The sequence below is a fragment of the Chrysoperla carnea genome, chromosome 4 (assembly GCF_905475395.1).
Source record: "Chrysoperla carnea chromosome 4, inChrCarn1.1, whole genome shotgun sequence".
NCBI lineage: Eukaryota > Metazoa > Arthropoda > Insecta > Neuroptera > Chrysopidae > Chrysoperla > Chrysoperla carnea.
In genome coordinates this window covers 51,460,756-51,488,302 of record NC_058340.1, presented here as the reverse complement: position 1 = coordinate 51,488,302, position 27,547 = coordinate 51,460,756, and the positions used below count along the sequence as shown (strand labels likewise).

General features: G+C 30.0%; 1 protein-coding gene across 4 annotated transcripts in view; it reads right to left on the bottom strand.

Moving 5' to 3' along the window:
• Positions 1-27,547, bottom strand: part of LOC123299078 — a 55,143-nt gene that overhangs the window by 12,586 nt on the left and 15,010 nt on the right. For 3 of the 4 annotated variants that reach the window (XM_044881287.1, XM_044881290.1, XM_044881289.1), the window contains exons 2-6: positions 25,275-26,840; positions 7,734-8,790; positions 3,448-3,468; positions 2,510-2,733; positions 1,119-2,002 (exon numbers count right to left, since the gene is read on the bottom strand). In XM_044881287.1, the coding sequence (XP_044737222.1) occupies positions 1,119-2,002; positions 2,510-2,733; positions 3,448-3,468; positions 7,734-8,790; positions 25,275-26,820 (3,732 nt within the window). In that variant the 5' untranslated portion in view covers positions 26,821-26,840. The remainder of the gene's footprint in view (positions 1-1,118; positions 2,003-2,509; positions 2,734-3,447; positions 3,469-7,733; positions 8,791-25,274; positions 26,841-27,547) is intronic. The other variant, XM_044881288.1, reaches the window with a different exon arrangement.

Genomic DNA, 27,547 nt, shown 5'->3' with positions numbered 1-27,547 from the left:
AACCGAAAATTAAAAAAAAAAGGACATACTATAAAAAAATTAGGTTAAATCTAATAATATTAAGTTAATATCTCATGAAATAACCGAGGAGAAGAATTGTATTTCATTATACAATGCAACCTCGACATAACAAATCGGAAGGGAACAAGTAAATATTCGTTATATCAAGTAATTCGTTTAACTGAGGTTAGCTTGGTCTAAAATTTGTTATAAAGGTAACTAATGATGTTTCGCTTTTCTGCGATTAACAAGGAACACCTTTTACGTTTCTGAACCATTGTAATTTGAATTTTTACAATAGTGACGAGCAGCAGTTTTTACATTACTTTCCATCAAACAACAATGATTGTTTTACGTGTCGGAACCAGTCGCGGCATGAATCACATACTATGCGATTAAGGGTCCTTAATTAGAGGTATTTACACTTTTTTTATAGTTGAAAATTCGTTATAAGGTTGTTCGCAAAATATGTTCCCAAAGTAAAGGTATATTTTGCATTGACTCTTATGGACAATTCAAGGGGATTACGAGGAATTTGTTAAATCGAGAAAGTCGTTATATTGAAGCACGTTATATTAAGGTTGCACTGTACATCATGGCGATTCACATGAGAAAGGACCCCGGACTACTATCTATGGAGAATGGCTTTCGAATATTATTCTTATCATTCTCGCTATTTGCCGTTTTCGAAGTATTCTATATCAAAGTTCTCAATTTTCATTGATTTCAAGAGGTACTGTATCATATTCAGGCGCATAGTACACAAATTCACCAGTGGAATGAATACATTAATAAATTTGGGATTTTTTTAAATTTAGTGAATAATTTAAATTTAACTGATTAGTTAAATGTCGATATAATTAAAGTCGACCTTGATAACATAAGACATCTGGCAAACAGAAATTTTTTTCAATATCTTTCTCAATTTTTTGATTAAACTACATGCTACAATCAATATTAACACAAAAGTTGATTAATTATATAAAACAATCATATTGAATAATAAATAAAATAGACACACGCTGAAATTGCATAATTTTGCGTTTTTTATTAAGATCAAATTCATGCAATTTCTTCTCAATCAACATATTATTGAAAAAAATGAAAGTATTACTTACTTCTTGCAAAAGTTGTCTTAAAGAGTCCACATCATTATTAGTTTGTTCATTTTCAAATAGTCCATCACCAGTAATAGACGGGCTAGATGGTTCTTCTGAAATACTAGTATTTGTTGAACTGTTTAAAGGTAACGTGGACGCACTATTATCTTCACTTTGTGAAACATCATTTTGTAATGATTTTATAGATCTACAGCGTTCTTCACGCTCTCTGTCTGCTTGTAACGACTGCCTAATTAATTGAGCAACTTCAGAATTTTGTGGATCTTTTTCTCGACCTATTAAGAATTTAACTAATCCGGACGTATTTCTGAGTACTGAGGCTGCATAAGCCTGCGTCACACCAACTAAACTTTTACCATCCACTTCAATAATTTGATCGTTAACTTGAATTCGGCCATCACGCGCAGCAGCTCCATTTTCTGTTATAGTTTTTACAAATATACCTAATTTTTCTAATCCAGCATCCGCTCCCACACCCATACCAATTATACTAAGGCCTAAGCCTTCTGGACCTTTTATTAATTCTACGGGGAAAACTTCCATTTTTTCGACTCGTTTTTCTAGTTCATATTCAGCACTGGCTGCAACAGGATCCACATCTTCATTCCTTCGATCGTAATCATTTACACTAAACGTAGAGTACACTTTCATAGGCCCAGTACTAAATGTCACTTTGGTATTTTTCTTAACATAAATAGGATAATCTAAATCATCCTCTTCTTCGGCAGAATCTGGTAATCCAGGAACTTCCATCCAGAAATGGCCATCTTCGTAATAATGAACGCCATTTTCTATGATAATTATCTTTCCCGGTATAGGAACAAAATCTTCTTGTTTCGCATCTTCTTCATCATCTTGCTCAGTAAGACTCGCTACTGAACCTGAGTCAAAATAGAATAAGTTAAAAGATCTCTTCTTTTTTGTTTTTTAATATCTTATTAAGGTTGTCTCAGTATGAAAACTGAGTGAATAATAACAGAATTATAGGATTACCACCTGGTCAGAGTTGATCGAGAGACTACAGAAATTGTGAAATTTCTTCCGACTCCCGTTATAAACAGAAATCCTTCAGAGTTCAGAATATAAAAATAATTTTTGATTACTTGTTTCATATTTAGGTAAATTAGATAGTTCTGAGTAGTTCTATTATAAAAGTTTTTTCCGTATTTTTATAATAGATTCGGTATTTAGTCCGAAAAATATGTCGGGCCTATTCTGATTTAGATTCAATTCATATGAATTGATGAAACTTCTTCGAAAGGTCAATGAGACTTCTTTGAAAGGTCAAAGGAACAATATTGTCAAATTTTGGGTTAACCGATAATTTCAGTTTAAGCTCTAAAAATACGCTTTATCAGGTAATTTTCATAAAGTAATAATACATTTACCTATAATTCCAGATTCTGAGCCGGTAACAGAACCCGTTAAACGACTTGGCGAAGAATCGACGGTTGTGACAGAATCAACTGTCATTACTGAATCATTCATAGTCGAATTGGGTGCTGATGAAATCACTTCTGATAACCATTCAGGCTCACAGGTAGTTTTGTCGGATGGTGAAAGCAGCCTTACAACTTCTTGTGCCTCTTCATCGGATAACAGTGCTTCTTGTCTGTGATAATATAAAGATTATAATTATGATAAAGAAATTAAAAAATTTTAATAATAAACGAAGCAAAATAAATAATTCACGATTTGTAGGTAAAAAAATAAACTAAAATTACTTATACAGGAAAGACTATATGAATGATGACGAGGAACTAAGTATTGAATTAAAAACTTTAACTTTTACAGGATTCGAGGGTTTGAGCGTGTTTCAGAACTCCTTGGAAAAAAATTCAGGCTTATAGAACCAATTTCTCACATTCCGTGAATTAACAATTCCTCTATTTTAAATCAATTGACTTATATCAGAAAATCGTATTCAGTGTCCAAACTGTTGGGAAAAAGACATAAAAGATCAATGTGTATATGGACGAATCGTCTGCGTAAAATTCATGCAGTGAAAAAAGTTACATTCATTGTATAGCTCGACTTCCTCGCGCCGGCTTTTCATTTTCAAAGCAAGAATGAGAGCCATGGTTGCGTTCAAAAGAATCAAGTATAGCACAAATTCTCTGCATGCAAATTTTGTTCGTTTTAAATGAAAAAAAGTGGCGGGTTTTTTTTGCCGCATGTATTTTTTTTCCTTAACGTTGTAGCCAATTTTTATTTTGTTTTGCCTAATGCTTCTTAATTTTGACTATTGTTTTAATTGTTAATATTACATTGTTACTGTTTATACATTAATATTTTGTTAATAAAACCAAAAAAATTTTGTACTTACCGAATTTTCTTTTCCAAAATGCTGGATGAAGAAGCGAAGATGAGCATAAAAGAGAGAGATAAAGCTGTATTATTTTATATGCAAAACAGCCATACAAATTCATTCAATTTGTTCTATATTAGGTTGATCTCTTTTTTTCTGAATATATAATATTCTACATAAAGTGGCTTCGTTATTACGAGCCTAAAACATTTTTTACTTGGGGAAATTATTGAAAATGTTTGCATGATAAGTGGTGCAATTACAAATTAAGTAAACCCGTGAAATAAACGCAGCAATGTCTGGACTTTTCCAAAATAAACTTGTTTCAAGTTCCCTGAAATGAAGTCACTCACGAAGTTTCAAAAATGCTGAACTATTATTTATGTAATTTACATGGACGGAGGACTTCATTCCTAAAAGAACCTATTACATATATGCGGAAGTGTGTCTACTTGTTTGTTACCTTTTCAAGGAAAAAAAGCTAAATGGATCTTAATGAAAAGATAATTTGCATATGTCATTTTTATCTCACTTATTATTATAAAAATTTTCATTTATTATGCATTTCAAGACTTGAAATTTTCGATCAAGAAATCAACTTAGTACAGAAAAAAAATTAACTACTTAAAATATTATAACAAATTAAATATTAATAACATTCAGGTTACATACAGAAAGATTTAATTAAAAAATTTATTTAAAAAAATTCTTAAGGCCTCCCTTACGAGGATGCAACTTTTGCTTGCAAATTACTTGATATGCAATCGAAAGTTACATCCATGTGTGGAGGTCATAAATATAAAATGTTATAAGAAAAATAAATACTAGAAACTTATATTTCGAAAGGAATTCATTGTGACTTTAATGTAGAAAATTGATTATATTTTAATTGTGATCGGGACAAGTTTTCAAAATTTGATCGACTGATAAGTTGCTAAGACAGACTTTTCTAGACATAATAACCTTAAAAATAATGTATTCCACATACAGGATTCAAAAAATTAGCTAACATAAATCCGGATTGGCGTATAGGAAAATGTACGAAAGTTTCATATCTGCACTTAAACAATTGCTAATAAAAAAATTACTAATTCGTCAAAAGAAAATTCTAGATTTGACAACCAAGCGTTACGAAAACTCTTAAAGAGGAAGAAATTTTAAACAGTTTCGTCTACCGGAATCTTAGTGCAATTATTTACTTTTTATTCCCTTTCTTTTAACTCGTAGTGTCTGCTTTTGAATCGATTTTTAACCCTTCTCCAGGCAACAATAAAATTTTTTAAAAAAATTAGCTTGGTTTTTATGGGTTAGTTTTTTTTAATCATTATTTTCGTAGCACCCGTTTGGTAGCAAACAAAAAAACCTTTTGTAATTCTTTTTTATACAGAGAAACTTTGGTTGCAAATATCGAATAAACAAAAAATAAGACTTTACTTTTTGTCTTTTGTATACCTAAATTATTGAATTATTTTTTTAACATTTCTCAAATGAATTAATATTTTAAATATTTAAATTTTTGTAGATCAGTGTAACCATAAAAGGAAAGTTAAATTATAGTAGTACGCCTACATGCACAACATTTTTGATAATTTGATAATTCACATAAATTTTGATTTAAAAGTTTTTGTTAAATGTTTCCAGTACACATGAATACTCTTGAAGCCAGATCACTTTTCGTACCTGATAGAAATCGTCCCAAGTTTACAACCCAAATTTTTCTTACGCATTTTTATGGTTCAAAATAATTTTCAAAAGTTCTTGATCGTAAAATGGTGAAGAATATTGTTATGAAAATACAAAATTTAAATTTTGGAATGAAAGCAAATTTTTATTTTGTTGTTCAATTATTTATTTTTTTTAAATTGGTCATGGGTCGCTAATTTAATAATAATTTAGCAGACCACTTCTACTAAAGATCGAAAAATTTGAGCAGTAAGTCGGATTTGAATGCGGTTTTCGGCATTCGATTCGTTAGAGCGTCAGGAAATTTTGTTACCTAGTCTGATTTATAAGAAATTAAAAATATATAATTGGCATAATTAATATGCATTTTATAATTACGTTTTAAGTTCACCGTTAATATTAAATTCACAATTCGGTTAATAGTAATGAAAATGATTTCAAACTTGTTACACGGGGGTTTTAGGGGTCGCTGAACACGAATTTCGGATTTGGTCTCAGAGGTACCTGTGCTTCGTTTCTTCGCCCATTCTAAAAGTTATTATATTGATATACTGACACTTCAAATTTTTAAAATAATTGAGGGCGAAAAAAATTCAAGTCAGCTTTACAAAGTACAAATATAAATATTAGAAAAATTTTGCTGCTGACCTAGACTTCTATTAGCTAAAAGTGGTCAAGCGCTTGAAGTATAAAGCATTTTAATTTTACAATGGACATTGAAAATATTTAACTAAAATTTAAAAAAACAAGGACTAGAATCGTCTAGATTTTATGTAAATATATATAAATGTCAGGCTCAAATACAGTGGTGAGTCTCACTTGATAAACTTAAATTTTACAAAAAATTGGTGCTGTTGTTAGATATCTAAACGTTTGAAATATGAGGAATGAAAAGAGAGTATCTAAAATATTAAAAAATATCTCAAATACTTTTCGGAGTTTCAGCAAAATTTCCAGAAAAAAGGTATTGTTTAGAATACATTTTTAGGCTCCTGACTCTTAGGTCATCTTGTAGTAGCTTTTGTATTTTCTTTGTTCGACAAATAATAAATATTTTCATGAAAATTTAGAAATAATTGTTTCTTTTCGTTAGACACTTCAACTTTATTATAAATATCAAGAATTCTAATTTGTTATAATAAACAAGAAAAATAAATATCAAAAATTTCCACCCCAAAATGGGGAGATTAATAACATTCAATTATTATTCAAACGATAATATTTATTTAATTTTTATGAAGAAAAATCATGCATATTTTATTATTTGGTAGTAATTATTAAAAGAAAATGCTCTTCGATTAACAAATAGATTAGAATTAAATCATACAAGAGAATACATATACATATGTTACAGCTAAACTGGAAGTTGATTCAAGTATTTATCAGTGCATGTACAGGGTTGTTCGTTTAAAATAACCTCAAAGAATTAAAATTAACAAAAAGAAATATCAAACTTGATTCATTAAAATCAGATATCGTCACTATAATTCCAGTCTATCAAAATTTATAGTTCACTTTTAATTTATTCTATTTATTCCATTTTTCCTTCCCTGTAAGTTTTCGTGATCGATTATGAATTATGCCACAAGAAGTTTACCTAAGATGCTTTTTGGGTGTTCGAGGAACTAAAAAACTTTAAATAGAGCCAATAAAAAAATACAAATTTTGACATGGGACCTATTCGAATTATAACGACGATATAGTGAAATTTATTAATCATGATATAGAGAAATTATTGAAAAATAAGAAAAACAGGACCCTTAAAAACCAAACATTAATTGAAAGGTGCAGATAAAAAATAAGTAGAGTGTACACTAAATTAGTTAATTGAGAAAGAAATGCAATCAAGGATTTGAAGGACTATTGGATTTTACAATTAAGATTTCAGCGCCATAACGTCACAAATATCAACTCTCGTCGGCTCTAAAGTAGGTATTTTTGTTTATTGGTTTTAATGCTAAAGAAGACGCCCATAGATACATAATATTTAACGGGAATGTTAATTTACAATCTTGTAAACAATACGCCCATACCATACACATATAAAAAAGTACAGCACATTAAAATATACTGACATCTTAGCGTTAAAATCGAATAAAATATTTTTGCGTCTGGCCAAGTAAATCATTTTTATCGAGCAAAATATATTTTTAACACCATAGAAGCGAAATACCAAAGATTGGGATAATATTTCTCACTATCTCTTTCAACCCGCCGTGCAAACCGGTAAAAGGTCATAAAAATGGAGCAAGATTGGAAAACTAGAAAGAAAGTTTTCAAATGAACTACTGCGAAATTTTATGTTAAAAAAAAAGTTCCTTTAATACTTTGGTTGAGTATATTTTAGCGTCACGTACATGCATGCTTTTTAATAAACTGATTACCGATTGTAGTTGGCTGAAGTTGTACATTCAGCTAAAATTCTTGCGGATATAAGAGATTCAGTTACGAATATCATCGATTATTTTCCCCCTAACTTATGACTAAACACCCTGTACATTGCATTCAATTTTTGGAGAATATAATACACGAATAAACCTACTCAAGCTACTTAGCTATAACATATATACTGATAGTAAAGTAAAAGAATTATTAAATAAAAATCAACATAAAGAACATACCTGGAACTTAATAAATTTTCAGCTTCATCGGGTGTCATCGTATCCGCTTCCGGTAACACCTTTTTATCAATATGACTAGTATTTGTATCATCATTATCATCTGTATCAAGTGATTTCCCTTTACCACTTGTCTCATCATCACTTTCAGCATCAGCAAATTGCACATCTTGTAAATCTAAAATACTCGCTTCAGATTCTTTAAAATCTGTAATAATTGTCTGTTGTGTATCATAATCAGTATCTTCACGTAACACCGTTCTTGATACTAAAAACGAACTACTTAATTCCATACTAGATTCTTCCTCTTCAATTTTACCATCATCATCATCGCCTACGTCATGAGGAAGATGGTCTCGTTGCGTGTTAATATTATTTGCGCTAATAATTTTCTGATCACAAATACTAGAGCTGCTGTTACTACATTGTAATAATTTATTATCATGGTTTGTAGTTTCAGTACTTTCTTTTATGCTAATCGCTTTTTCTTCTTCTTGTTTTGATGTATTTTGTCGATGTTCTGTATCAATATACAGCGGTTGCATAGCATCAGACCGTTCTTTTTGTAAGAATTCCTCAGTGGTTGCCGATAATGAATCATTATCGTTACTATCTAATTTAGTAAGTACAGAGTTTTTAACATGCGGTTGTACTTGATAAATAATATCTGAATCAACGGATCGTTGTTGCGTTAAACTATCACTCGCGATTAATGTTTTACTGTTACTATCCTCAAATGATGATTGCGATGGTGACATTGTACCTATTAGCGTTTCATCACTATCATCGGCATGTGGTTTTAATTTTGCTTTCACCTCTGGTGATGGTTCATTGAAGCCACCTTCATCTAATGTTGAATTTGTACTAATTATTGATGCAGGACGTGTTCCTAAACCGACTGCGGGTATGTTTAGTGCTATTGAAGAAACCATTTTTGTTCGTTTTTGGATTTGTGGAATGTCTGCTGCCTGTTCTCCTCGTTCATTGTTGGTTTGATGATCACGTGGTGATTTTTTATCAACTTCATTGTGTTCTTTTTCTAGACAATCTAATTTTCGACCTAGAAAATGAAAAAAAAAATTATTACTAACTTGATAAATTAACAATCTATTTTAATAGAAGAGAGATGTCGTGCATGTATGCACAGGGCATCGTTACGAATAGTTCAGAAGAAACGGTAGCAGATTATCAAAAAAACTATGGAGATGCACTTCATGATATAATCATAACCACCAAATGAAAAGTGTAATTAATTGCGCTGATATCGCTGTTTCAATTGATGCAACGGGTTAAATATATTGAATGAGTTAATTGTTGAAATACCGCGGGTAGACAATATTGAATATCAGTGCTTGCATTATTTTTAATAAATTAAAAAAGTTTAAAAAACCAGCACATTTAAGGCGGCCTTCCGGTTTCCATTTGTTCTAGTTTATTAAAATTTTCTATAAAACTTATTATTTCGTTTTCTCTAAACTCTATTACAAGACTCACTGGTTGAAGCTACTAACAAATTTTCAATTCTCTATCCGTTATAGCTTTGGAGAAAATGAACAAGCAATTTTTTCTCTAATTGGCGCCCTGACGAGAAAAGAATGATATTTACGAAAATATGTTTCAAACAAAAGTTGTTCATTTTTTATAAAGAATAACGTTTACATTTAAACTTTTGTTCTATCTCTTATGGTTTACAAGATGGATTCTACGAACTCAAGTCCTAATTGACCTATGTTTTTCATTTACGAACTCAAAGTTGTCTATTACGCCCTGAATATGCTATAAAAATTTTAGCTCGATATATCTTTTCGTTTTTGAGGTATCGAGCTAGGCAGGCAGGAGGGTGGCCAAACCGAAATGGGTTAATTAGGAAATTTTATGAACACTTCCAACTTGCACTTTTTCCCACCTAATACTACTTTTTCTAGCCTGTCGACTGGATTAAGGGCAGACTTGAAACTAAACTGATTTTCACAGAAGTATTCATGTACAAAATTATCGAAAATAAAAGCATACCAATTTTATGAAGTTTTCGAGCTATGATCATCATAAACGATTTAATTTCTTTAAATTACACTTTTCTTGAAGTAAATCGATACATTACATTCATATTTTATTTATTTTTGTAGTTTATTGCACATATAAAGAGACCCAAATATTTCTTTGAGTGCTTGATGTGATGGATTTTGGCTACTGCAATCCAATTTAAACAATTTTTGACAGATGTCAAAAGTAGTAGATGTTAGAAGCTGATTGTTTTGAAAGTGAGTGTGATGCATTCAAATTTGGTAAAAATAAGAGATTGAAAAAAAAACTATAAGTAAACAACCTTTTTATTTGTAAGGAAGACAACATATTTCGTTGGGAATAATTTTTTGAAAGTAGTCAAAATGATTGTTCTTTTACAAAGAAAACTTTTTAATTTAAACATTTCCTCTATTTTTTATCGTTTACAAACACAAGTTGAATTTTCAAAAATACTGAAACTGAATATTCAATTTAGGACCTTTTTGAGATGTCCCTCTCCAAATAGAGCAACTTTTACTTAAGTTATTTTTTCAAAAACCCTTCGATGAAGAAATTTTCAGCTGAAATGTTTAAAATGGGACACCCGGTATACAGGAAAGGCAGGCAATATATATTGTGAAGTTGCTTTTTAAAAAGCTTTACTAGTATGCAAGATATGAACGTTTAAAATTCCAAATTAAACAAAAAGGAAGATACCCACTAGAGACATCATACGTGAGTATCGCCATAGAGATTAAATATCTTTGTATTGCTAAAAGAAAATGGACAACCTTTGAATGCAATCTTTGATTGCTTATAACTTCTTCGTTTTTTAATCAATTTTAATTTCATTTTCAAATTTTGTAATAAACATTTTTATGGGTAATTTGGCCAATTCGACATCAGGGTTGTCCCCTATTAATAAAAAATACAATTATTGTAAGTATGCATAAATTTTGCTCACGGCGGTCAGAGTAAGGGGGTGAAATTGTTATTACTATTGAGAAATCATGCCGTCAAGCAGTCAATATGGCAGCCGCAGTCAAGAAAAAGGCAATTTAATGTAGTGTTCTAAGCTATGTTTCAAGTACGAGTTTAGGGTTCCGACCCCAACCATTTGTCATAGGTTTTTGTAAATTTCACTTGTTATTAGTCTTTTTATTTGGAAAAGAGCTTATTTTGGTAAGCTGGATTTCTGCAGTCAATAACAGAACACGGTGTATTTATTAAACGTCTACCTGAAACCTAGCTTCAGTCTGTTATCGTAGTTCTATTTGAAACAACCGATTGTTTCAAACAAAAATGATTTTCCCAATAAAAAAAATATAAAATTTTGATATTAAAATAACAACAAAAAATTTGGAAACCAGTTCATTATTTTCATTACAAAAAAGTTTGAATAACAAAAGAACTCCGTAAACTTTTCGACTTTGTCATTTTATATTTGTTATAAATATTGCTGAAAAAAATTCCTCGAATCATAAGAATAATTGTAGTAATTACGTAATGGATATGAAATGAATATTATATTCCATAAGTTATGACAGTTGATCACGTATGAATGAAAATAAAAGGTATATTTATTGACTACTCAATAAATATTTATATGCAAATTACAAATTAGAATTTGTTCTACACTCTACAGTAGTAAAAGTATGAGAACATTTTTATCATTGTTATTAAAATATGTTTATGTTTAATACAAATTAAGATAGTTAGCATTGACGAGGTTCATATTATTTTTTTCAAATTTAACAGAAAAGACATTTTACCGCATCTTTTATGAAATATAATTAATTAAAATTTAAACCATTTATATAGCTTTTATAGACCTTATAAAGCCTTTGATTGCTTAAAACACCATATTATGATTGAAAGCTTAAAACATGCTGGTGTCGGTACAAAGTATATCAGACTTATACATACAATTTATTCGTGCGGCAAAGCCTATATCGAAACAGAAAAGTCGGAAATTTCTTTTTAGTTAAAACGGAGAGTTAAACAAGTAGATCCACCCGGCCCAGATTTATTCAATTATGCATTAGAATATGTCTTCAGAAAAATTGATTGGACTAAATACGGTATAAATATTAATGGTAAGATTTTGTCAAACTTGGGTTTGCAGATGATCTAAAATCAACTAATTAATATCTAAAACCTGCGGGCTTCACCATAAACTATTCAAAATCAAAAATTATCCAAAATGCGTATATTTGGGTCAAAGTGTATCTTTTAAAAATCGCTATAATAAAGAAATCCAACGTCGCTGCGCCAAAGCCTGGCAAAAATTCTGGTCTCTAAAAGTAGTCCTGAGAGGAGATTATTCTTTCTTTAAGGGTGAACGCTCAGGTAATTGATACATGCATAACACCAGTTTTAACGTATGGATGCCAATTTTGGGCTTTAACAGACATGATTAGTAACTGGATATCTGCCAGAGAAGAATGGAAGATGGAGATACGTTCAAAAACACAAATTCGCTCAGCAAAGTTTGTTGCTAAAAAGCTAAAGTAAACCTGGACAGGACACATTTAACGATCAAAAACCGATCGATGGGCAAAGCGAATTATATTCTGGACACCAAGAATGAACAGTAGAAATTGTGAATTTAGAAACTATGGTGAAAACTATGGAGGGTTATTGGCTGTACATTTTAAAATTATTTTCGTAATCTACAGGATGACTGGAAATGCGGAATGTATTAAAATTGTATTTTTTTAAAATGGAATCTTAAACCGTGAAGCTTAAACTTCACGGTATTTTCTGAAATTATAGTAGCAATTTTAAGCTATAATTTCTCAAAGCTTATATCAGTTTTTCAAATCAAATTTAACTTGGAGTCTACTAATAGACTTAGTTTCTTGTCGCAACTGTGAATTATTGAATTACGTACACGGGTTGTCTCAAAATTATGACTAAAGAATTACAAGTTTTAAATGATAATAACTTGTTTAACTTAAATACAACTCAGGATTTATGTCAACAGCCAGAGCTGGCGAAATGCCACGGGCCACTATCCCAAGAGGCTGCGCACTCAGAAATAAATTTTTGACATTGTACCTCAGGTACAAGCAAACCACTAGTCTATAAGCATAATATTGTACAGACCTTTTAGAAATATCCTGTATAATAAATATTTATTGCAAACTATTATCTACATTTATATCTGTCCATTCTTATAAAATGTCATAAAAGAATAAAACAAAAATAAATAATGTAACCTTGATTTTGTCTTGTAATAATGCATTAGAATTAGATAAATATAACTATACCCTATATTATTAGTTATTTTCATATAAATAATAAAACATGAATTGAAGGCCTTAATTATTATAAAAATAATTTTATGTTATTTATAAAACAAACCAGTGCAATCTATGCAGAAAAAATCCAATCTTAGACACATTTATGTCCTACTACACTACACATATACAATACACCAATCGATCCCACGACCTAATTGAGAGTACCACAACACGGCCTTTACAATATTACGGTCCATTCAAATGACATTACTACACACATATCGTGTATAAATATTATAAATATATCTATATATGTTATTATTCAAACAAAAATCACTTCACTTCTTTAATAAAATTAGTCAAATTAAAATAAACGTATTTTCAGGTGTGCTTACAAGTCTTATGTTTTCTGTAAAAATGTGTATTTTAGTATAGGAAATTAATGTTAACCCGATCATCTTAGTCAAAATAATTGGCCAACCTCGGAATCGAACGGAATAAGCTGAATTTTTGTACAAACCTTTCTTTTGATATTACGTACAAATGTAATTTTTTCCTATAATAGAACTCTTTTTAATTTTACGCCAAAACTTAAGGTCTTAGCAAGGTCTTAACTTAAGGTCTTAGTTATCAACATCGTCAATTGAAATTAATTGCCATCTCTCATCTCTCTCGTCTGTCCGTTTGTACGTATGCTACGCAATCACGCCTAAACTACTGAACTGATTAAAATGAAATTTGGTACAGAGATAGCATAGAGCCTGAAGAACATAGGCTACCTTTTAATCCGAAAGGACTATAAGCGGCTGAAATAGGTGATGCAAGTTCGTATGGAAATTACGTCATTTTTAAAGCTAGGAGCTTGAAACTTATTTTTTAGGCTTTTAGATATAAACAAATACGACAATCAAAGTTTGTGAATATTTTACCCTAAAGGGGATAAAAATAGGGGATGAAAGTTTTGTGTGTGATGACGTCGGCAAAAAAGCTTACGGTTTAGAAAATAAAAGTATTGAAAAATACAGAGAAATACGGAGTCATACCAAATGTGAAACTGAAATTAACGCAATAACGCAAAATAGGTGTTCATTTAGAAAGGTCAAACCAAAAGAGTATATGAATTAGGTCATAGCCTTCAAGATGAAGTTATTAAGTACTAGGTACTTAACCGATTTGAAAAATTATATGTATTATTGTGAACAAAAGAAGGATACGTGATAGCATATGAAGTGAAGATTATAACACAATAATCTTTGTATTTAAAATAGAAGTTGCTCTGCAAAGCGGATAGTTCATAGCTAGTAAATATAATATAAAGACTATTGGAATTTCCTGGACATTTTAAACTTGAAACATTTTATGAAAATCAAATATAGATGACTCAGGAGAAATATTTATTTTCTAAAATTTAATAAATATCACCAAACAATATTCTCCCCTGACTTCTTGACCCCCATGAGGCCTCTTTGATCTCTTTGCTTTAGTTACAAAATAGGCTTTCTACTTGACTTCTTCGATCAGTCAAGATGGAAATATGGTAAAAATACTTTGGTTTGTGACACTGAAGTGTGATCAAAGAAGGGGTGGCGAAATCAAGGGAAATTTGACATCAGACTTTTCTTAATTCCCTAGCTTCGGTCTACTTTTCATACCTCGCTATACTCTTAATATGATATTAAACCATAAGATACACACTCGCAGTGTGTTTACACTCCTATACAAGAGTCTGGAAAAAGTGATGGGATCAAGGAGACCTTCGACCTTATTTTGGCTTTAAGTTTACACCCCTGGAAGAAAAGGAAAAAATATATTATGCGAATGCTTGGCAAGAAACTATATCGACTCAATCAATCGAATCGGTTAGAAGTAACACGATTACGAACAGACGCACCAACGATTAAAAAAATCTTTTAAGTTTGCAAACCAAGAAATTTTAGTAGCCTGTCCAGAATTCTTTCATGTATTATTCGAAAAGTAAGGCTTTGTAAATCGGTAAATCGATAAAGCTAACTAAACAGTTCGCCTTCAAGTAATTGTCAAAAAATCGTAGCACTATTAAAACCCAAATAAAACAGGAAAGGCAAATTAAAGAGGTTGCCAACTCAATTATCTGATGCTAAAACACACATTTCCACATGAATTTTTTCAAAACTGCTCAAAATATTTGTTGTTTGTAGCTGTTATGTTTTCATTAGACTATTATCATTCAATCAGAATTCACTTCACTTGTTCTTGTTAAACAAAATATATCAATTACAGGAAAACACAACACATTGTATGTAGAAAGAAACAGCACAGTTGAGTTTGTTTGTATGCTTTAAGGTTGATTTATCATTGATTACAAATATTAAATAACATTCAGAGATCACAAAACTGTGGCGCGATATTGTTAACGCTAGAATATATCATATAACAAACAAATACAATTTACTTAGAGAAAACTTTTTTTTTTTAATTTTACACAACCACGTTACTTTGTATACGACTAAACGAAAACTATCTTAGCTAAAAATATTAATAACGAAAACTACAAAACTAGACACTCATGATGTTTTTAAAATGGTTACCACTGTTCTATAAATAGGCTACATCATTCAAGTATTATAAAGATGAGATTATATCTTCTATACATCACGACCAGTTTCATCTCTCTATAAGTTTTTTTTCTGTCACTAGTATAATTCTGTTTTTGTATTTTTAGGATTCCGTATCGTTAACGCTAAACAACGTGAATTAATAAAATTGAGTATAAAACTTCATTTAAAATCCAATAAAATAAAGTTCGAAAACAAAACAACGACAATTACAGAATCGCTCTCTTAAAAGTATGAAAACAAGAAAATATTTCATTTGAAATTGTTATGATAAGTAAAATCGTCATTACACTCGGGGGACCTCTTTTCGGTCCTGTGGAAAACTGTTTCATCTTCAGAGGTCCCCCGACTGTAATGACCATTTACTTATCATAACAATTTTTTTTTTAAGAGTGCGATTTTGTAATTGTCGGGGTTTTAGTTTTCGAACTTTATTTTTTTAAAGCATTTTGTGGTTATTATTTCGTGAAAAAATATAACATATATATATTTAAAAATTGCTATAATAACTTGTCATCTAGAGGGCGCCATATTCAATTTAATATGACTCCACATAACCTATAACCAGCGGGCGATCAAGACGCTTCTAACGATACCCTCTTTGTCAAATTATGACAAGTAGTTTAGAAGCTAGGTGGGAGCAGACGAAAATACATATACTTAAAACTACTATGCGGTTATTATTTCGTGATTAAGTATATCAATATATGTATTTCTGAAAAATGCTAATTACGACCTTTAATTTGATACCAAACACGCTATCATTAAATCGAAATTTGATTTCGATCATAACTTGATGTCCTGTAGAAGGCGCCGCCGCGGCGATCAAGACGTTTTTAACGATACCTCATTTGTCAGATTACGATAAGTAGTTTAGAAGCTAGGTCTGAACAAATGAACATACATACATATGGGTCAAACACATAAGCCTCGCCATTGTAAAGCCGGGGTAAAAATAAGATTTTGTTTATAAACTTTTAGATATAATTATCCGGCCTAACTAAACTTTCGAAGGTAAAAGTTCGCACTCAGCTCAAAGTTGATAGGATTGTTCAAAACACCATCATAAATGAAACCTAAAAAATTCTCATCAATCCGATTCCTGAAAAAAAATTTATTCGGGGTCAAAGGTCACCATAACGATTTTTTCCCGATTTTCAAAAAAAAAAACGTAAAGTTTTTATCATAAAATTAGTTCAGACAAAAATTGTAGATCAGATAATTAAATATAAAAAATATCTCAATATATGATCATTGCCTGTTGAAAACTGACATAAATTGCGAACATTTCGTCGAGTCGAACCATTTTTAGTTCAGTATTCTTTGGAAATATATAAACTGAGTCAATCGAGTTTAAACTCACCAAACGTTCGGCTGTTCTCAAACTGGATAGTTTTGATTACTGAAATAATAAATTTTTTTACTTAATAGTAGAATTTAATAAAATGACGTAACTGTGAAACAGACGTTTACTTTTCTGCTTTTGAAATGGAGGACTCTGTATATAAAGAATTATTTCTTCCATTACCTAACTATAATACTGTAATGTAATTAAAAAATACACTACAACTTAACACATCCGGTAGTTCACTAATTTACCAAACAAAAAATGTATTTAATCTACTTATCAGATTAAATTTAAAATCATTTCAATACACACATATTAACATCGAAAACAGAAACAAAAGGTGGTAATATTATCAATTATTATAATTTATAATTGCGCTGACAAAATATAATGTAGCGAATATAATTTTTCAGTCTCTTTTATTAAATTTATGATTCCAAAATTTTTTTGATACAAACACCTTAGGCAAGTCAATTTTAGAAGAAATTTATTAAGCTTTCGAATTGGTTATTATGCCTATGATTAATTTAATGGAAGTGTTAGCCAGGGTCGGAATTTAAGCCGAGGAGGCCAGGGAGCTCCTCGAGTCAGGCGCCCTCACGGTTGCTCTATTGTAGATCCAGCCATGATTTTAGTAGGATGTATTTAAGTACAAGTTTACTCAAAACCCGTAATATTGATTATAGATCCCATTCATAATACAGTTTAAGAATCTGATGAGTTTCTAACGGCAGTAGGGGGTGGGTACTGATTTTTTGGGGATGCGAAAGTGGAAGAATTGGAGAAAACTTTACCTCTTCGAAAAAAGAGGGTTGTAATATCGATTTGTATATTTTTTTACAATGCGAGTCGAATAAAATCAATACCGAAACGCTCCTTTTTGAGAAAAATAAGCTTTAACCTCGTAAATGGTAAAAAAATGCACTTATAGAGACACAAGGTATACCAACAGAAAAGGAGTACGTGCGTGAATATATTTGATATTGTTCCAGAACCCAAAGAGTCCCTAACGTTTAATCATGAATAAAATCTTAATTTTTCGCTAATGATGAAATTATGGTTATAACATCTATTTAAACACTTTCAACACGGATTTTTGAGGGTGCAAAACTGGGAAACAGCGAAACAAAAGTTCGAGTTGAAAACCAAGTACTTGATATTATCGAAATTAAAAAACTTCAAATAAACCAAACAAGTTAAAAAGTTAAAATGGATCTTTGTAAGCAGTTTGTCTATAAAAAGATCTATAAATGCCATTCACATAAATAATTACAATTATGTAATATCTGACCAGTTATATTTTAATAGGATGGTATTTACGATTTATGCGCATTTACGATTTGGCTACGGCATATTTACTTACATTACATATTTTAAATATTGTGATTATTATAGCGAAACAATTATGTAAATAATAACAATAATAATACTACAAAAATATTAATAATAACATATATACATTTAAAGATATAAAATAAAAAAAATTCATTATCAAACAATAGTTAATTATTACGAATGATTCTTTTTATTATAATAATTAATTTAAATATAATTATGAAACAAATATATAATAACATTTATGCATCGGGTGATTCCAAGAAGCATATTTTGTATCAAAAGAGGGAAGCACGAAATACAAATCAGATAATCGTACATTTTATAAAAACAAAATATGTATTTAAAAAAAATGCAAATAATTCCACAAGAGCTTTTATCATAATTTTGTTTTTATGCGATTGTTAAGGAGTTGTTATTTTTTAATAATAAATAATATTCAAATAGCTGTTCACAATTCTAGATAAATATAGTGGGAGCGCAAATAAATACATCTGAATAGTAAGATGTAATGTAATAATTTATTTACATGCGTTTCCATCATTTATTTTAGGGACTTTCATTTTTTGGTGCGGAAATCTCAAAAACATTTTGTTGTGGACCGAATTGTGAATCTAAACCACCCACGTATCCACTTGAACACTCACAAAATTTCATCAAATTCGGTCCATCCGTTTAGGAGTTCTGAAAAGGCTAAAATAAAATAAATAATAAAAACCAGCTTATGCGTTAAATAAAATCTGAAAAAAAGAAAAGTCCAGTAGTTTACATACCGACTTTAGTCGAGAGCCATTAATCTAGACAGGCTCAAATCTTTCCAATGATGGGTCCCGACTGTTAAAGTCGCTATGTAAACTACTGGATTTGTTTCTTTCTTTAAAGATTTTATTGAAGGTAGTCGAGTTTTTTATTTTTCCTTAGAAAATATATTTGTCTAAACATTGGTTCTTTAGAAAATTTGTGGGACCAAATTTCGACTTTTCATAGCCATAGCCATTTTTAGTAGACCACCATGTATTTCTAATTTTTTATAACGTTCCGTTGTTTCGATGTTTTAACTTTTTTTTATTCACTGAAAAAAATAGTATCACCAAAAATATATTTAAATGTGAAATAGGTCAAGTACTCTAGTTTAATTTTAATAAATAAACTTCTAAAAAAATTGTTCAAATCATAGAAGTGTAAACAAAAACAAAATAATTAAGTTTAAAATCCATGTGTTGTTTCCCACATGTGAATTATTCATATACCGGAATATGTAATATTCTCCTCAGGGTCGTTATAAATGTATATGTGTCCCACTCGGACCTCGGTTAACAATGAATAACTGTACTAACCTTACAGGAGGTTAAAAGTTTACATTAGCGAATGAACTATTTTTAGATTCTTCGGACCATTTTACACAAAAAGGTTGAAAAACAATTTGAAAGAATGAAATTTTTGAGTTTCCCAAAATTTTCTTTTAAACATCCTTTGTTACTCCATTTCCATATAGTTTTTCCAAGTTTATGGAAAACCGCCAACTTTACGAAAAAATGGCAAGATCTTTTTTTTTCTGTGTAGTAAATATCATGAATAATAAATAATAAATAATAAACCTTGAAAAATTTCATTTCGTGGGAAAAAATTTTAATTGGAATATGTTTTCGCCTAACAAACTCTTGATTCTAATTCAGGAACATGTCCGTGAATTAGCAAAAATTCAATGTGAAAATTTCTTATCAGGTTTTTGTCATACAATTTTGACATTTTTTATCTTAAAACTAAACGATTTACGTTGTATCTAATTTCATCACCTATTTTTTAATTGAGTCGTCATGTTATCTTGGAGTTACTGCAGATTATTTAAACCTTAATTTTTAACGAAAGTAGGAATTTTTTAATCTAACAATTTAAGATTAAAAAAATTGGTACTTTCTATAAAAGTTTTATCTTAGAATGAAATAGTCGCCCTATTAGCTCAGGTGGTTAAGGCGTAACCAATTCCGTCCGCGGTATGCTAAGGGCAGCGGGTAATTAATAGATATGATGGGCTGGTATATGCATGGTATATGCATGAAGGAGTTGATAAATGAAATTATCAGCGGAAAGGTGGTAAAACACATATATATGGTATCACAATGGGCTCTATAGCCTAGGTATGTCCTTTGTGGACAGCCAATATAACCTTTCCTAACTTAGAATGAAATAATCTGCAATAACTAAAAAATTTTGTTAAGAATGTTCAAACATTTCTTGAATTTTAGATACTTTTGTTAGAAAATATCATTTAGACATATTGTTCCCAACCATGAGACCGATCGTTTTTGCATTTTTCCAAACATTAATAGAAATTTTTACTTAAATTTCTATTTAATTTTATTGAAAAATTTTTTGAAGAATTCTGGAGTTGGCAACCCTAAAAGTTTTAAAAAGGATCATTAGGAATCTAGTACGATATCACTTTTATAGGGTGTCGCAGATATTGTAAAATAAATAAGATTCTTTGCTCAAAATAAGAAAAATAATAATATTTTTTTGAAGAAGTTTTGAAAGAAAAATATAAATTTAATATTTTTTATCCGTTGAAAAAAATATTGGCATACCCTGTGTAAAAAAAACAGTGATTTACAGGGTGAAAAGTACATTTTAACAGGTCCGATTAATCATCAAAATAAAAAATTTCCCATACTTAAGTAAATATGATTCAGGAACTGTTTCATTTGATTGGATTTTGTTTAAAAGTGAAAGTATTCATGTATTTTATTTGATTGTTATTGTTGTTATTATTGTACCGATCAATTGCTGCTCATATTTTACTTAAATAAATTCTGATTTACAGATTTATTGATGATTTATTACACAATATTATACAACAGAAAAAAATTTTTTCAATTATTTTTTCGATTTCATCTCTCATCCTTCGTTTATTTTGAGTTAAAGCTTTTTCAAGATTGTAAAGAGTTCAAGGCTTTACGAATTTTTGAATTGCGAAATTATGAATTCAACTCCACAAAAGCGACTGTTAGTCAAATATAATTAACGGGATATTTTTTTGAGTTTAACTTCATGAATTCTAGGCGTAAACTTGCACAGTTCCTTCAAAAATGTAAATCCCAGGCGTTAAAACTTTTTAATTTATAGCCTCTTAATCTGTTCTAAATCAATGACAAACATCAATGGACTAATTAGGTGATTTTATGAACACACATAAAAATTTTGTTCATATCATCAATATTTCTAAGCGTTACAAATTTGGAACTTAAATCAAGATATGTACCTCGATATATTTCATAGATAGGGTATAATAATGTGTGTACATTTATAGATTATGAAAATTATATACAGTAATATTAATATCCAATTAAAGCTGACTAATAATTATTAATAACATTGATATTTCAAATCAAATATTTTATTTTATATCGATTACTTGGTTAACATTGACATAGATTTTAGTATAATCAATATTTTATATTATTTCTTTTATAGACTTATTAACCGACATAAAAAAGGGAAGAAAGTTATTATTAATTCGCCTCTTTATGTTTTAAAAGTTCTGTGTTAAAAAGAAAAAAACGCACATTAATGTGCGTTTTTGATGTAACACAGAGTATATGGATTTGTACTTCGAATGACAGAAGGAGTAAACAAATATTATAAACGCAAAAAAATTTGTACTTGTGTAAATGGGCAGCAAAAAGAAAAAAATTTTAATAAAAAATACTTTTTAAGGGACAAGCTTTTATTGTACTAAAAAGTAGAAAATAATTTTATCTATAAGTCACTCATACCCGACTATTTGTATTTTTTAATAATATTGTTCTAAATTACTATGGTTTCTTATAATTCATCTATTTATTAAACGAAAATTGAAATCCAGTTTAAGCCTGTAATCGTAGTTCAATTTTAAGCCACAGTTATAAAAATGTTGCCTGCTAGTTGGTAAATGAGGTGATGATAAGACTTTAGTTTCCTCTACACTTGGTTGGTAACTCAGTCTGGCAAGAGTTAAAATGAAAATTTTAACTCCTGGCTAGGGATGGCAAAATATCACTTAATTTACCTATCGATATAATATCGTCTAATAATATATCGATAAAAAATTGATGATCATGCGGTGATGTATCGTCAATATCGATGTAATCATTTTGTTATACAAGTTTTCGCCAGTCCTTCGACTTTCGTATACCCCAAAATTATATCCCCCCCCCCCTTGCATTATTTAGGAATTCACCGGATTCTTAAACTAGCTTATGAATAGAAGCTTTAACCAAAATTTTGAGTTCGAAATAATTTTTATGTTCATTTTATTATTTTGAGAAAATTTTTACCTTATTTAACTTACCAATCAGCTTACGTTAAACATTTTTACATAAAATGACGTATCTAGGCTTTTATTATATCGACATATCGCACGAAAATAAATTATATTTATTATTTACTTTTTAACATGTTTTTGAAGTCGATTATTTTTAATTTTGTTAAAAATTTTATATTGTATACCGAGATATTTTATTGGGTGTTTAATATAATGAAGACAGTATAGAAGAACAAATATTAAATAAAGATTAAGAACGAAATTGGTTTTTATCAATATTTTAATAATAATATTTCCTCTATATTTAATGATTTTTTTATAGAGTGCATATTTGTATCGTGCATGAGTTTTATTTCAGGCATTTCCATCGTAACGATAAACAACTTTATTTATATAATTTTATGGAGGAACTTTATTTATATAAGTCTATGGTTTGTAAATACGGATTACATTGAAAATTTAATAACTTTAATTATGTAATTAATGCAATGCAATTTTGTCTTTCTTACTTTCACAATTTCTAATGCAACAAGTTTAATTAATTGTTATTTTTCAATAATTTTATTTTGACATTTACTATACCATTTACACGTTAATAATTGAAAATTAGTTTATAAGAATGCAGCGCTGCAATCGGTTTAGTAGCATTAGTTATACAGGCATTTCCATCCTTATATTTCGAAAACGGAATGGAAAATCATAAAACGGGAACACGTGCCTGCTCATTTTTAGAAGGTATGAAAATACAGTTTATACTATTTTGAAACGGGAAGGATTTCATGGTCCAACAGAAATTAACATTTTATAAAAGGATTTACTGAAATTTTTTTTCTTGATCTCAATTTTTGATACATAAGAATTCCCTTCCTAGAATTTAATCCTTTAGACTTTTTTGGGAAAAAGGTCATTGTACAAATGGCACAAATTTATTTGTATTAGCTCTATAAGTCCTCCAATAACTTTAAAAAACCTCGTTAAAAAAATACAGAATGAAGAATTTTGTAATTCATTATAACGAGATAGATTTTTAAGAAATCAAAATTCTACGCATAAGAAGTTTCGAATAACAACTACTTCTTGATAAAATGCTTAATCATTCAATTTCAGGTTGATACCTCATATTTTTTAATGATAAATTTACTTGTTATTTGCTTAGAGTAAATCGGTCTTATCACATCCGTAATTGAAGCGGTTAAATAAAATTAATATTAAATTAATATTAATTATAAAAACTATGAATGAAATTGCGATTATTTCAAAATTTTTACTGATATACAATTCATGAGAATTCATGCAAAAAAGTCTGATAAAATACCGTTATTAAAAATATACAAACACACATCGGATAATCGTATACATGACGAATACGAAGAAAATTTATAGAGACTGCACTTTGTCGCATGTTTATATGTAATAAAATAATATCTCTAAGTTTAGTATCTTCTTAACTTACTTCAAAAGAGAGATGAGGATATATGTTCGACTGTGTGTATTTTTATTTATGTTTACCGCTTTATTAAGGGCATAAATTTGAAGGAAATACTCTCCAGATGGTTCCATAATTGTCTCATCAAAATCGGTTCAGTAGTTTCTAAGATATGGACTTAAATATGTAAGAGACTTTGTTTATTACGTACAGGTACGTTAAGGTAGAGATAAACTCATTAAAAAGTTAAAAATAAATAGATTAAGCAGTCAATCCAAATTGCTCTAAAATTTCAAAATTATTCGATTTCCCAGTTCATTTTTTGTTGTATATTCGTTAGTTACTGGAGTAAATATTATGAGTTAGAATCACTTTGAGAATTGCGCAACCTACTCTTACTCCTTATGTAGTACCTGGATATGACCGAGCTTTGATCGGTATTTTTTTAGTTAAAAAGCTACATATCAACCAAAACTGACATAGCCACACGGATCGCACACAATACAATACATACGAAACGAACGAAGTTTTTCCTGAAAACACGGATAAAGCGATGTTTTCTAAAAATAAAATCTAGCTAGATAGATTTTTCGTCCCATTAATCTCTGCATATTAAATTTCATGAAAATCGTTGTAAGCGTTTCCGAGATTCCAAATATAGTGACCGTTTAAATATTATAAGATTAAAAGTTCGTTAAATATTATAGCGCTTAAATTGATTTCTTTACTTGAACTTAACCATATCATGGTGATAACAAAAATTTTAAGTATTTTTTAAATTTCAAAATTATCCGAAAAAAATAATTTATTAGCCTAAAATTTTGTTAAGAATTATTTACTAACGCAAATAAAACTCTATCCATCTTTTGATCCAGAGGAGAGAGAGAGCAAAACAGGAATTTTAACCTAAAATTTCATAAATTCAACAGTGTTCAGGCATCAAAACTTAGCAAATTAAATCAATGGAAAAGTTCAGGGAAGAGCAACTACCTTAACTTATCCCCCTGATTTAACCATGTTTAGGAAAGTCGATAAAAAAATTTTCTGGTCTATTTTTACAAATATTTCTTAACTTTATGATTGCATCAATAGAAAGCCATTCCGATTGCATCCGATTAGTTATTTTATTTTAATCTTTTGGGTATAAAAATTCTACAGAGGCGCATTTGCACCTGTGATTAGAACCAGTACAGAAGATATACTAAATAGTAAGCTTAGATTGGTGTTTGGGAATATTGGGAATTGGGTATACTTTTTTATGAACAAATAAATAAGAAACAAAAATGACTCACCTTCAGTAGTATCACTTGCTAATAACTTCTCATTACTCTCCTTTTCTTGTTTCTCGTCTTCAGTTTTTTGTTTACTTGGACTACTTGGTGAACTTAACGACGACAAACTACCCGATGTAGCGGATAAATTTTCTTTATTCGAATCATCTAATGATTTCGTGACACCAATTGGCGATTTGGGTGATAATGATGATGACGATAATGGTCTTGAGCAATTCTCTTTTGTGGGTGAATATGTTAAATGTGACGAGGGTGATCGTGGTAAAACGTTATGATCAATGGATGATGGTTTCTGATGACTTTCAGACAGTTTTGTTTTTAACGGAGATCGTAAAACTGTATCAATCATTTTATTATCATAATCATCACACAGCGTTGGTGATTTAATCGGTGACTCAACAGTCTTAATTACTTGAGACTCCGGTGAAGATGATGATGATTTCGTTTTGGCAACCGAATAATTATCAAAGTTAAAATCTTGTGTTGGTATAACTGACGCAGGTCGTTCCCGCCGAGCACAGACTGATCGTTTTGATGATTCTGTTCGTATTGGCGGAGGTGGGGGTGACGTTGGCGGTGAACGTAATCGTGCTGAGAACGATGCACTACGCATTGCTGGCTGATTTAAAATAGATCGATTCGTATTATCCACACTTTGATTACTATTCGAATTAAGTATGTTATTCGATGATTGTGTATTTAAACCTATTCGCACTTCATTTTTATTCGGATCACTATAATATCGACTGGATGTGGAACGTGCTTTACTAAAATGTGATGTCCAATTTCGTTGTTTTTCGATTAATTCGCGACTATTAAATTTTCGTTCGGGTTTGTCCGGTTTACGGGGTAATACTATAGGTTTACTAGACGATGTTGGAGTAGTGGTAGTTAAAGTCCTAACAGTTTCGTTGTTTTCATTAACTTTATCAACAACGCCTAACGGGGCAACACCAAGATCGTCGTAATCATCCACAATACTTTTGCCATTAATCGAATGACCCGCGTGACCATTTGACTTGTTAAAACACTTTGGAGGTTCTGTATTTAACACTGGCACACTATTACTAAACAACTGTGAATTTTTCATATTTGATTGATCTTGTAAACGTTTTACTGTAACAGGAGATGGTGTACGCGAACGTACTTCACGTTGAGATGTTTCACTGTTCGCAGAACTGGATCGGGAACGTAAGCCGTGAATGCTCGATGCACTTTTTGTCGTTTGTAATGGTATCATTTTATTGGCACCCTTATGTTGATTCTCTTCACCTAATTTTTCAAAAAGTGCTCGAGCATTATTGAATCTCGCCACATGTGATTCAGTGCGTACTACCGTTACTTGTGTTGGTGAATCTTTTAGTGGATCACAATCGTTCTTAGTTATGGGCGGACTATCTGGTGGTACAGAGGGTACCGTTTTTATTGCACGCATTACAACACCATCTGATGTATCTTTCGATGGTGCCATATTTTGAAAAATATTTGCTATTTGTGATACTTTTGAACCGGTACAATGTCGATTCATTATCTTTTTATCATCCATTATGTCGTTATTGTTGTGTTCTGTAACAAAATAATTAAATGTTATTTGTTGTTATCAAAATATTGTCACATTCTATACGCAAGCATTGACACACGTAGATAAATAATAAATATAGTCTAGTCAACAAGGTCAAATTGGTGAAATAAAGGAATACTGGTCGTAAAAACACGTGTAATAAGTCGATGAATTCGGAATGAGACGGCTCGATACTCGAAGCGATGGATTCGGTACTAGAAGCGTTTTTCATCAAATAAAAATTTTCAAAATTAATAAACAATTAAAGATGATAAAAAAAAGGTATTTAGTTTTTCGTTAATATTTCATAAAGTATTATTATTTAAAAAATTTATTACTTAAAAAAATTTCATAGTGGCGTTACGGAATTTCGAATATAGCCGATAAACGAATTTTTCCCTTTTTTAAGTAGACATATTTCAAAAACCTTATGTATTAGAGAAATGAAGCTTAATTCGAATTCAACACACCAAAAACTATAAGAAATACACTATCGCATCAATGTGGCAAAAAAAGAATCAAATTTTGGTGACAAGTGTAATTGGCGTACAATTTTTTGGCTTTGATTTTTCACATTTTTACCATAGAAGGGATAAATGTAGAATGAACCATAAAAGTATTCTTAATATGACGCAAAATAAAACGCATTTTTGTCAAATGTAGTGTCAGTCACATATGAAATCACCCTACATCAGAAAATGGCCTATTTCTA